General features: G+C 35.1%; 2 protein-coding genes across 2 annotated transcripts; one reads left to right on the forward strand and one right to left on the reverse strand.

Annotated features, from left to right (window-relative positions):
* The first annotated feature begins 928 nt into the window (after positions 1-928).
* On the forward strand, positions 929-4904 carry LOC127125669 (subtilisin-like protease SBT4.15). Its single transcript, XM_051054463.1, has 11 exons — positions 929-1089; positions 1496-1590; positions 1976-2073; positions 2156-2299; positions 2366-2471; positions 2554-3064; positions 3155-3255; positions 3347-3574; positions 3679-3787; positions 3869-4082; positions 4221-4904. Exons 1-11 carry the CDS (start codon positions 979-981, stop codon positions 4769-4771), a joined length of 2268 nt encoding a protein of 755 aa, XP_050910420.1. The 5' UTR covers positions 929-978; the 3' UTR covers positions 4772-4904.
* A 214-nt stretch (positions 4905-5118) lies between these two features.
* On the reverse strand, positions 5119-8876 carry LOC127125670 (uncharacterized). The gene is made up of 6 exons (XM_051054464.1): positions 8393-8876; positions 7448-7618; positions 7296-7373; positions 6703-6768; positions 6440-6505; positions 5119-6336 (listed from the first exon to the last, which is right to left on the reverse strand). The coding sequence occupies exons 1-6, from the start codon at positions 8621-8623 to the stop codon at positions 5497-5499; spliced, it is 1452 nt and encodes a 483-aa protein (XP_050910421.1). The 5' UTR covers positions 8624-8876; the 3' UTR covers positions 5119-5496.
* Positions 8877-13082: the final 4206 nt, after the last annotated feature.

Genomic DNA, 13082 nt, shown 5'->3' on the forward strand with positions numbered 1-13082 from the left:
TAACAATTTCTTTGATTCAAACTCTTTTAGCTTCGTTTCTTCGTTCAGAATCATTCATGGGTACCTTCTGAAGCTAACTGAAACATTATCGTGACTTGAAACTCCTTGGAACCAGACTTCCAAATCCTCCATTGTTGGCCTCTGAAGCTTCAACAGAAAAGGAGATACGAGTTACATTTCTGAACAAACAAGTTTATACAAAAACTCAAAAAATCTACAAAAATAAAAAACTTACAAATGGTGAGTTTACTTCAGTGTTGAATGATCTCTTTGATGTACTCAATGTTGATGGAAGAAGTTTTGAACTTGGTTGATTATTTTTGAGAATGTGAGTTGACAGGGTTTGAGAAATATTTAGAGTTGTTTTTTAAAAAGTGAGAGGAGAAGAGATTCTGAAGCATTTTAGAACAAATATTATCTGAAGATGCATCTCTATAATATTTACGAAGATGCATCTCTCATCTCTGTAATTTTTTTTCATTAAATCAGAATCATATTTATTCAATATATGTCCGAAGATGCATCTTCAAAATCTATAAACATTTAATAATACATAGATACGTTACATTAAAAAATTCCGTTTTTGTTATGCAATTTATGTTGAATTTTGGCTTTGATTTAGATTTCCACCGAAGCAAGTTTAGACCGAACAAATATTGCCTTTCTTTTACATCTAATAGTATTTTTTTAGTTAATAAATTACTTGTAATAAACTGTTACAATATAATATATACTCCATTAATCAAAGAATATTGGTATTGGTCTTGACTTGTTTAAAGATCCAAAATTCAAGCCACCAAATACCAAGTCCCTAGGACTCCCCGTTTTGTCCCTTTCTCAAAATGTCACTCATTTCGCATTCTTACATAATCTACGCTAGGTACATTATAAATGAAACAACAAAGTTTCGCACTCTATTTACGTCAACAAACACTGTTATCCTTTCACATAAAAAAAAACACTAGTGTATGTTAGAGAATGAGTAATACCATGAAAATGTTACAAAATTGGTTACTGCTACTTCTACTACCCATCTTTCTCCACTGTTTTCCTATACTGATCCAAGGATCAAATCAACATGAAAGAAAGGTATACACTAGCCAAAGAGTTTAACATCTAAACTCATCACTACTGCTGAAAAGAATTATTGTTACAAACATGGTTTTAAATTTCCACTGCAGAGACGGTTATCGCAACGGTTGCAATGTGAATTGATGCCGTTGCGACTTAAAAAAAAATTATCAACACACCATATTACACGCTATTATTTATCTTATGATTCACATATCAGTCGTTGCATGATGTGATTGTTGCGGCATTATGATGTAGTTTTTAGTGTGATCTACCGCCTATGGAGTTGCGGACACTACTGTGTTCTCAATATTGCGGTCCCATATCCCATTACCTGTTTGGAGTCTGCACTTTGAAACAACGGTTATAAGATTAATTTATGTTTGATCTTACCCTTGATGTGAGTTTTGTGACTAATACACAGCCATATATTGTATACATGGGAGAACTACCAGCTGCAAGAACCTATACTACTATGGAACTACACCACCATAACATGTTGGAGTCTGCAATTGGAAAGTAATGATTTCAATTCTCAAATCCAAATGCATATTATTACCTACATTAGTTAATAATAATCATGTATCAATAATATATATAAAAAAATTTATTCAGATGTCTAATCAATAAAGCATTAAGCATTCACACAGACACGGAGACCAGTAACACCTAACATGCGATGTATCAAACCTGATAAAAATTTAAGAAAATAAATAAATTGAACATAATCAAATGTATTAGAGTCATGTTGGACACTACATGCGATGTCACGTTGAAATAGTTGCACAGATTTATATATAGTTAAATAAGATTAAATTCTGATATAAGATTCTAGGGAGCGGATTAGGCGTAGTTAATAACACTTCATCATCATAAGTGATTGTTATTTTACTGTTTCCTGCAGCAAGCAGTTAGCTAGAGAATCAAAAATACATAGCTACGGAAAGAGCTTCAATGGATTCGTTGCACGACTTTTGCCACATGAAGCACAGAAATTGCAAGGTACCGGCTGGAACCGAACATTTTGTTGACTCAGTTGTCTCTTATATTTAGAACCATAAGAGTAATAAATCTGATGATGCAGAGGAGGAGAATGTGGTATCTGTGTTTAGAAATACGTACCATAAACTACACACAACAAGGTCTTGGGATTTCATGGGAATGCCCCTGAAAGTGAAGAGAAACAGAAATATAGAAAGTCACATCATTGTGGGCGTGTTAGACACAGGTATAGATAAATTAATTAACATTTCTATGATAACTATAGTAAATAAATGATGAAATATGTAAACAGGTATTTGGGTTGATTGTCCTAGTTTCAATGATGTGGGGTTAGGACCTCCCCCGCGGAGATGGAAAGGCAAGTGCGTAACAGGAGCCAACTTCACCGGCTGCAACAAGTATTCTTCTACTTCTACTCATAATCACTTCATTAGTAGAGTAACCAAGGTTGATTTGATTTAAACTTGTTTTCTTACGCAGCAAGGTGATAGGAGCAAAATACTTCAACCTCGACCCAACTGGTCCAGTCATCCCAAACCCGAGTCCCGTGGATGATCAGGGCCATGGGACTCACACGTCGTCGACAGTGGCTGGATCAGTGGTGAGAGGTGCGAGTTTTTACGGCGTTGGGAAGGGCAATGCGCGTGGCGGTGTCCCGTCAGCACGCATAGCAATGTACAAGGTTTGTTGGAGCGTTGGGTGCAGTGACATGGACATGCTTGCTGCTTTTGATGAAGCCATTGCTGATGGTGTCAACCTCATATCAGTGTCTATTGGTGGTCCCTCGCGTCGGTTTTTCTCTGACCCAATTGCTATTGGATCATTTCATGCTATGAGAAGAGGTGTTCTCACTTCTTGCTCAGCAGGAAACGATGGTCCTCGACCTACGTCTGTTGAGAATGTTGCTCCTTGGATTTTGACTGTTGCTGCTTCCACCGTCGATAGACAGTTTACAACACAAGTAGCCTTTGGTGATGGAAAGAGTGTTCAGGTAAGTAATATTGAATTCGTACTAAAAACAAAAGGTTAACTCGTTACAATTGTTACAAATAGCTTGCTTATTTCGGTTTGTACTTTGTAGGGACTATCTATCAACACCTTCTCCCCTGAGAAAAAGATGTATCCCCTGACTAGTGGACTTCTTGCTGCTAATCTTAGTGGAAACGAATATGGAAATTCTAGGTACTGTTATTATCCTTAATTTTTTGCTATATTTCATAACTTCTTGAGAAGATTATGAAGGTTTGAGGTAATGAGGATGCTTATGATGCAGAGGTTGTGATTACGGGACTCTAAGCAAGGATAAGGTGATGGGAAGGATAGTGTATTGTACTGAGGGTTCAGGCAACCAGGACATGGTAATTAAGCAGTTAGGAGGAGCAGGAACCATTATAGGAGATGAAGAGATAGAAGATGGTTCCTACACCACACTTATTGCAGGGGCATTTGTTGATATGAATACAGTAGGCAAAAACATTGAAATCTATATTAATTCCACTAAGTAAACTCTTTCACTCTCCTTTATACCCTAACCCAGTTACTCTGATAATTTTTGGAAAGTAAATTAACTAACCTGAAGAAATATCTGGATGATTTCAAATTTAGGAATCCTCAAGCTGTGATATACAAATCAGCAGCTACGAAATTCCCTGCTCCATATCTTGCTTCTTTTTCATCTAGAGGTCCGCAATATATCAATCGTAACATCCTCAAGGTGATCAATTTTTATTCTTGTTACTCTCTTGTGTTGTTTCCATTTCAATTGTCTTCTAAAATGTCAACATTTTATGTGAAGCCTGACTTGGCTGCCCCAGGAGTGGACATACTAGCTGCTTATTCCAAATTGACATCAGTAACAGGGTATCCCGAAGACACGCGTTATAATGTTTTTAATATAATATCAGGAACATCCATGGCTTGTCCACATGCAGCTGCAGCTGCTGCTTATGTTAAATCCTTTCATCCTGACTGGACTCCTGCAGCAATTAAATCTGCCCTCATGACCACTGGTAAGGCGATTGTGGTTGCATCAGCTGTATTTGACAACATCAACAATCATGAAGTGACTGTTTTTTATAACTATGATAAATTTTCAAAGTATACAACAAAATTTTCTTTTTCAAATCTAACATTTTTCTTTGATTCAGCAACTCCTATAAAAGTCAAACCCAACGACGACAGTTTCACAGAACTGGGAATAGGGTCGGGACAGATTAGCCCAGGAAAAGCATTAAATCCTGGCCTAGTTTATGACATTAGAATGAACTCCTATATTGCCTTCCTTTGCAAGGAAGGCTACAACAGCACAGACATTGGTATCCTGATTGGAATCAAGAGTTTCAATTGCTCCAGTGTTAAACCAGCAACAGGCACTGATGGAATCAACTACCCTACCATGCATATACAGCTCCTGAGTGGCAGTTCTGATATTTCTGCAGTTTTTTACAGGACTGTAAAAAATGTAGGATATGGAGCTTCAACATACAAGGCTAAAGTCACAGCGCCTAAGGGTCTTTCTGTGGAGGTTATCCCAAATACGTTGACGTTTACTCAGTTGCGCCAAGAACTGTCATTTAAGGTTGTCCTGAAGGGGCCTCCAATGCCGACAGAGACATTGACATTATCTGCATTACTCGAATGGAATGACTCTAAACACAATGTTAGAAGTCCAATAGTTGTCGTTAGGCCATCATTGTGATACTAAAACACGCATTGGACATATTTCATATCCTAGGAATTTAAGTTCAAGATGTTTCTTCATATTGTGTACATCTAAGTCTGCTACTTGCTTTAGCTTAATGAAAAAGAAATCTAGTCGCACAAATTATCAATTCATTTAGTACTAGTAATGAACAATAGCGCGTATGATTGTCCTTGGGGCTAGAAAAAGTTGAAAACGTTATAGGGTCAAAGTTTTCCATTAACATGAAGAATGCATTAAATAGTAAGAGAAAGCACAGGATGACAACCATCCACTAAAACCTGGTTGACTGCATTTTAAGCTCAATACCAACAATTTCTATTTCAGTTGAATGAAATTCTCAATTCTCAAGTAACAGTTAGAAGTATATAATATACAAGGTTATCCTTATACAGCATATTGTACACCCAATTTATGGGATTAAACTGCTCAGAGACATCCTAGAAAGTTGAAGAATCCGGATAGTAATAACTCCTAAATAAAAAAAGTTGTTCCACTTGACAATGGAAGTTAAAAAACAAAGCAAGATGATTTCAGAAAAACCTAACTTTCCCGCTATCACTGCTAATTCAATACCCTTCCAAGGGTCATGAGTGAATTCGCTTCATGTACCCTCCTCAATTTCACCAAACTTCTTTTCTATCAAACCATAAGCAGGTGTAAAAGCTGATAATTGGTGAACCTTTGCACCTTTTGAACATTTAATCAAGTTTACTGAGAGATCACTCCATCCGGCGGCTTTGGTTACTTTTTAATTTTGTTAGTTCCTTTCTCCTCTTTCGTGCCTCTGCCGCAGCAACTGCATCCACTAAATTTTTTCCTGTGCATATGAACTGTTCTTGTTTCTTTTCCAGTGAAGAAGTTGTGATACCAGAAGCTGTTGAAGATACCTTGGAGTTGGAAGCCAAATTTAACTGAAGCTCGGGTTCTTGCTTGACTACAGAAGCATGTCTGTTACAATCAAATGCAGGTCTATGGAACTTTCCTATATTGTGACATCTTTTTTTCTGTTCAACTCCATCTAAAGAAAAAGATGGAATGGTGTGCTCGGGGTCACTACTAGATCTGGATTTTGTCCACTCAGTAGGTTCTGTTTTCAATTTGATAGGTAGAGTTGGATGATAATTCCCATTTCCTGCTCTATTTAAGGATAAACTAGTACTGCATTGTTTATCTGGAGGAAGATTATCTTGTTTATCTTCTATGCAACTGGAAGCCGGTGGATGTCCATTTCCAATATCTGGAGGAGGGTATAACCAAGGACATGGAAACATGTACAATGGATTTTGTGTTTGATTGTGACTTATAAGGTTATTTTGCTTGTGAGGAGATTCAGACTCAGAAGGACATGGTATGTATACATGTGATGGAATGGGAATGGAGTTAAATGGTGTATGAACTTGATTAGAAGATTGAAGGATGGAGGGCCAAAATAATTGTCTAACTGGAAAATGGTTATAATGAAACCATGGACTAGTACCAGATGTAGGTGCTACATCGGCCATAGATAACTCCTGCTCAACAGGAGTTTTTTCCACTTTCGTGTTTATTGACTTAGAAACCTACAAACATAAGCAAATGTCAATTTTCCTGTAGTTGTTTATTTTTGCAAACAAGAAGAGTTATACCAAACTTAAGAATTTCTTCCCTAGCAAAACATCTTACTTGTTCTTTTAAGAGCTTATTTGTAGTCTCTAAAGACTGATACTCTTTCAAAGCCAGCTCCTTCTTCTTTTCACCCGAAATGCCACAACAGAGTGAATGATTAGAAAAATATCAAAGATAAAATTAAGTGAGAAGTGATAGTGTCTAAAATAGATGCACCATACAAATAAGCAAAGCAGAATAAAGAGGAAGAAAGTATAAAATGAAGACAAAAAAAGGTTAGCTTCGTTATAAGAAGGAACAACTATTGAATAATAACATACTCTCTTTAGGTTTTCATTTTCCAGCACTAAGGTGGCAGCTTTTCTGCTTAACTCCTCACTCAGAGCCTGAAGCATTTTATAAAAAAGAAAAAAAAAATCCGCTCAATATTAGAATGAGAAATCAATCAGCCAAAACAATGATAAGTTGGTATATGTTATAGGGACTAATAGAAAATTGATTACGCCATTTTTCTTGTACTGAAGTCCTAAACTTTTTTATGCAAAGGCTTATTACAAATTTACTTGTTCAGGTAAATAATTTGGGAATGAAGACTACGGTAAATATAGAAATGAAACTACTAATCTGAAAGTTTTGCTTCATAGGTTTTGCTACATAAAATATAGAATTAATACTTCCTTTACATGATATAAATTTGCTTTTAATAGTATAGAAAAGTTAGACTGTCATAATCTATAACCAGAGGAACTGTCAATTACAATAAAATTAAGCTATGTGGTCAAGAAAAAAGTATAGAAGTAAAGACTTCTTGTCAACAAAACACACCAAACATGTGCTGGTGCAAATTTGGTTTAGATTTTGGACTGTCCATAAGCAAACCTAAAAATTGATGAACTTCTGCCAATATAAATACCTGCCTGCGGCGAATTGTCTGCCTAGCGGACTCCCTATTTGCCAATACCCTTCGTATCCTCCGTGCTTCTTTTTCTTCCTGAACAAAAACACAGTAAATTACAAGTACCGCCAGGAATTGAAGTAAATGAAACTTCACCCGCGCTCTTATACCTCTGTTAAATCACGTCTTGACTTGTTGCAGTGACTAGTTTTAGATAAATCAGCATCCTGCTCCACCTTGAATTTTCGTAAGCGGTCATTTTGCTGATTCCTTTCTGTTTCTATGGATGTAGTGCATGATATTTTTTCATCCAGCTGCTGATCACCTGCAACAGCTTGGCCCTGCCATAAATTAAATAATTTCTAAATTCCTCCATAAAATGTTCCAACTCCTGATACTCCTTTAATTATTGGAATTGAATGTGTGCAATTGAAAAAATTAGTCATATTTCAACGCATCTGATATTTGCTCTGTGCATGTGATATCGGCCATTGTTTTGTGTATCAAGAAATCATACTACTCAGTTTATAGAATAAGGTGAAAATAGATAATAATCACTTATCTCTAATCTCTACCAATCTCTCATGCTCATTCTGCATAATGATATTTTGACACAAAATTTGACAACAAATTTCGATAATATTGAAGGTTAACGCAGTTTAAATATATAACTAATCACGTTCAGTTCATTGTTAATAAATATACCAAAGTATCACAAGCACATTAACCATCAAATTAAACATAATTTTAAACGTCATTAACCATAATTTTGAGATGTTGAAATATACACTATTTCAACTAATAATCCAAATTGTGTTCAAATGTATATGACTTTCAAATTTTCAAATATACAAAATATTTAATAATTAACCACAATTTATGCTCAACTATATACATACATGAGAAACATAGTTGATGAACGTTTAAAATTGTAGTTAATAGTTGTGATATCTTATAGTTATTAATTGTGTACTTAAAGTAATAACGAGATATGTTAATTATATATAGTATATGGATACGTGTTTACATGAAGATATAATATAATTAAACATCAAATCCACAATAGTATAATAATAAGTTGAAGCAACGTAATTTAAATTAAACAAGAAAATTACCCTACTAGGCGGAGGAAGATCCGAGTGAGGAATCGGTGAGTCGAGGTTGAATCGTTTGGTGCAGCAATTATCGGTGGAATGAGTAGTGTGGCGGCGCATTGCTAATCGCGAAAGGTAAGCTAGAGTCTCCGCCGCCTCAATCTCCTCCGACGGAGACGAAAAGGAAGAGGAGGATGAAGAAGTAGGGGTGAGAGAAGAAGAAGCTGAAGCATAGTGTTTCTCTGATTCCATATCGGTTTAGAGAGAGAGAGAGAGAGGATATGGTTGTAACCGTCGTGATGAGAGAGAGAGAGGAGAGAATGAAGAGAAGGTAGTATTACATTAGTCAGCATGAGAGTGGTTAGAGAAGGAAGCAATAGCATATAGGTGAAGAAGGACAGAGAGAGTGAATGAGTGACACGTGTCATGGTTGATGAAATGTTGACCAGTTTCGTAATAAGCAAAGCAACCATGTATCTTTGATTGCCACGTTTCGGGAATCATCCCCACGTAGCTGATTGGCCGCACTGCAAAAGTCGGCCTATTATCATTCATCCTTCCTTGCTTCTCTATCGTTCTTTATTTATTTATTTCGCATTTCTTTTAAGAGTGTAATAGTAAAAATTGAGTATTTAACTTAACACCCTCTCATTAAATTTGGCATCCCATAATTTTATATTATCGAAATTATACTTAATTATATTTTAAATGAAATTTTTGTTAAAATTTTTGAAAGTGTAAAATGAAATTTTTGGTACAAATAAAATTTTGATATATCAAAATTTTTATAATTTTCGTTTCAAACAATTTGGGAAATTTGAAATTTACGAGGTTATATTGGAAATTTAAAATTTATGAGTTTATATCAGAAATTTTAACCAAAATGAAATTTCTAATATAGTTATTTTTGTGAAATTTTTAACGTTTCGGATTTTACCGACAGTTTTGGATGGTTATGATTGCATTGAGAATTTTTGTATCTATAGCAAAAATTTCAAAATTTTTGATAAAAAACCAAGTGTTTATAACTATTGAAAATTATGGAATTTATGGGAAACCAATTAAGAGTTTGTACCATAAATATTAAAATTTCTGATAAACTTAAAGAATTAATACCAAAGATTTTTGGAATTCCCGCTACAAAATCCCAAAAAATTTACTTTTATAGTAAAAAATATATTGATTTTTGAAATTTCCGCTAGTGTTTCAAAAAAAATCCTGGGTAATTATAACTAGATTGTGTTTATTCTTCAATTCTATACGTAGTAAAGTTATTGATCCTGGAAATTTAGACGATTTGGAACCTGAGGCTGCAATTATCTTGTGTCAATTAGAGATGTTTTTTCCTCCATCATTCTTTGACATTATGGTTCACTTAGTTGTCCATCTAGTAAGGGAGATTAGAATTTATGGTCCAGTTTATTCACGGTGGATGTACCCCGTAGAGCGTTTACATGAAGATCTTCAAAGGGTATATAAAGAATCATCATCGTCTGAAAGTTTCGATCATTAAATGGTACATCACGAAATAAGCTATTGAGTTTTGTATAATGTATTTGTCAAAATCTAACTCTATAGGAATTCTTGAGCCTCGTCACGATGGAATGTATGATGGCAAATGTACTCAAGGTTTAAATGTTAAAACTTTTAGCCGAGATGTAGTTCTTCAAGCACATTTATATATATATTGAATAACCTGGATGAAAACCAAACTTGCTTGACCGCTCACAAAAGTCTTATAAAGGAAAACGCAAAATAGCCTTTTTCGTCCCGGATATTTAGCGTCGGATTCATTTTGGTCCCTTAATTTTTAAAAGGCTCATTTTTGTCCCTCAACTGTATTAAATGTACCACGTATATCCTTTACAGATAAAACACACTAACATTGATAAATGTGAAAGTGTTAACATCCACGTCAGCTCCATGTAGGATGTCTTCTTCATATGAATTAGGATTCTGTGCATAACTCACATTTTGTGCCTACCTTCTTCGTTATGGGTTTGCCATTTGTGCATAAGTTGCCTTTATCATCTTCAGTAGCCATCATCTTCACAAGTTTCGTTCATCTTGTTTCTGTAATCTATGAATAATGACTCATGAAACTCCATCGCAAAAGGGGTCTGGGTACGGTGGAGAAGTGAGCTATAGTTCCAAATCTGGGTTTAATCCTGCTTCTTCGAAAAATCAATGGAGACCTAATTGTTGGTGTGGTGATTTTGCTCTACTCGGAAAGGCAAAAACAGTCAAAAAATTTGGGAATCAATTTTGGGGATGTCCACATTATAAGGTATGATTTATCTTGTTAAGTTTGCAATTTCGATTTTACACTGTGGGTAATGTTGTATGTAACTTGTGCAGGGGAATACCAACAATGGACGTGATTATTTTGCTTGGTTTTATGCTGAAGTAAAACATGACAGGGACATGTTTATCAAGAATCAAAAAAAGAGGTTGGAAATCTTAGCAAAAGAGAATGAAGATCAACATCAGAAATTGCTTAAATTTGAAGGATTAATTGAAGAACTTGAGGGGGGCTCTCAATAACACAATAAAGTGGAAGACATTTTGGAAAAATTCATTTTGTGTTGCTTTAAGTGTATTAATCTACAATTTGTTAATGTAATTGTACACTGAAATAGAATTGAATTGTTTTATGGGATAAATGAATTGTATTTCTACCTGGTATAGATACTGGTTTAACTTGTTAATGTAACATGTGCAATGTTAATGTAACGTGTGCAATTGTTTTATGAGATCAATGAATTGTTAATGTAACACGTGCAATATTGTTTATCACCTGGTATAGTTACTGGTTTAATTTGTCTACCAATCTGGTATAACCTAACAGATATATTTTGTAACTGAATTGGTATAATTTGTAACTTAACTGGTATAATTTGTTACTTAACTGTTATAATTTGTATATTTGGCCACAATAGTAAGGTTTGCAAAATACGTCTTTCATTGCACCATAACAGAATTCTCATATAAGGGTTACAAAACATAGTACCAAAATATAAGTTACATTACAGATCTAAGAGAACACATTGTACCAAAACATAAGTGACATAAGTGACATTACAGACCTAAGACAACATATTATACCAAAACATAAGTGACATAAGTGACATTATGACCTACAACATAATAGTAGAAGTGAGCCTAAAAAATATATTTTTTCTTCTTGTTTGCTTGAGATGAAATGAGCCTAGTTGTAGGGCGTGCCACATTCCTTGATGAAGATAACCTAGTTGTAGGGACTGGTGATCCCACACTTCTTGTTGGCCTTCTAATGCTTAACTTCTTGACTGGAGTCCTATAACCACTTTCTTTATCCTTTGTGTGAGCTTGAGTCTGAGTTGGTTGTATATGGGATTGAGACTGAGTTGGTTGTGCCTGAGATTGAGATTGAGTTTCCTGAGTCTGAGACTGAGTTGGTTGTGTCTGAGATTGAGTTTGAGTTCCCTGAGCTTGAGACTGAGTTAGTTATGTCTGGGATTGAGACTGAGTTGGTGGATACTTGCAAGTAAGCTTATTATGACAAGTCTTTTTGCACTTACTGTATTTAATATGTAGTCCAACCCTCCTCAATTTTCGACCAGTGCCATCAACTTCACCTTGCTCCAAATTCCTTTTCTTTTTTGGCCTTCCTGGCATTTTTCTATATACTAGTGGCGGCACATCATTATAGATTGTACTTTTCCATAGGTTGGAGCCATTAATAGGGTATATGACATGGTTGTATACCTCCTGACATTTTCCTTTTTGTACATATCTGATATGTAACTCTTGACCTTGAATTTCTGCTTTTCATAGAAAAAATTGCACGGGCACACGGCAAGGTTGTCAGTTGCCATTTCCTACATGTACAACTTTGATCTTTCAAGTTGACATTGAACTTATCTCCAACATTTTCAAGGTGTCTAACCTCAAAGATATGCTCAACAGACATTTTGGAAACCAATAGATAATCTCAGCAAACATAACATAACATTATGAGTATACCTTACAATCCACATGTTGGTGCATTCACTAATCCTTGTAATCCTAATAACCAAAACATTATGAGTATACAAAACATAGCAGTTTATAAAGTATCAGAACAAAGCAGTTTATAGAGTATCAGAACATAGCAGTTCGTAAAGTACTTTTTCATAATGTTGGGCAATATGTCATCATTAGTAAGGTTTGCAAATCTTATTCTATTTTTTCCCACCTTTCTATTATGTATGTTCCGATCTCTTCTAGCATTTCCACTATAGACTTAGCTCTTGCTTCAATAATAACACTATCACACTTAGATGTTGTCTTGAATTGAGATTTGCTCCTCACGCTATAACTAGATTGTGCTTATTCTTCAATTCTAAAGTTATTAATCTTGGAAATTTAGACGATTTGGAGCATGAGGCTGCAATTATCTTGTGTCAATTAGAGGTGTTTTTCCCTCCATCATTCTTTGACATTATGGTTCACTTAGTTGTCCATCTAGTAAGTGAGATTAGAATTTGTGGTCCAGTTTATTCACGGTGGATGTACCTCATAGAACGTTACATGAAGATCTTCAAAGGGTATACAAAGAATCATCATCATCTAAAAGTTTCGATCATTGAATGGTACATCACAAAATAAGCTATTGAGTTTTGTACAATGTATTTGTCAGAATCTAACTCTCTAGGAATTCTTGAGTCTCGTCATGAGGGAATATATGATG

This window comes from Lathyrus oleraceus, chromosome 3, assembly GCF_024323335.1.
Source record: "Lathyrus oleraceus cultivar Zhongwan6 chromosome 3, CAAS_Psat_ZW6_1.0, whole genome shotgun sequence".
Classification (NCBI taxonomy): domain Eukaryota; kingdom Viridiplantae; phylum Streptophyta; class Magnoliopsida; order Fabales; family Fabaceae; genus Lathyrus; species Lathyrus oleraceus.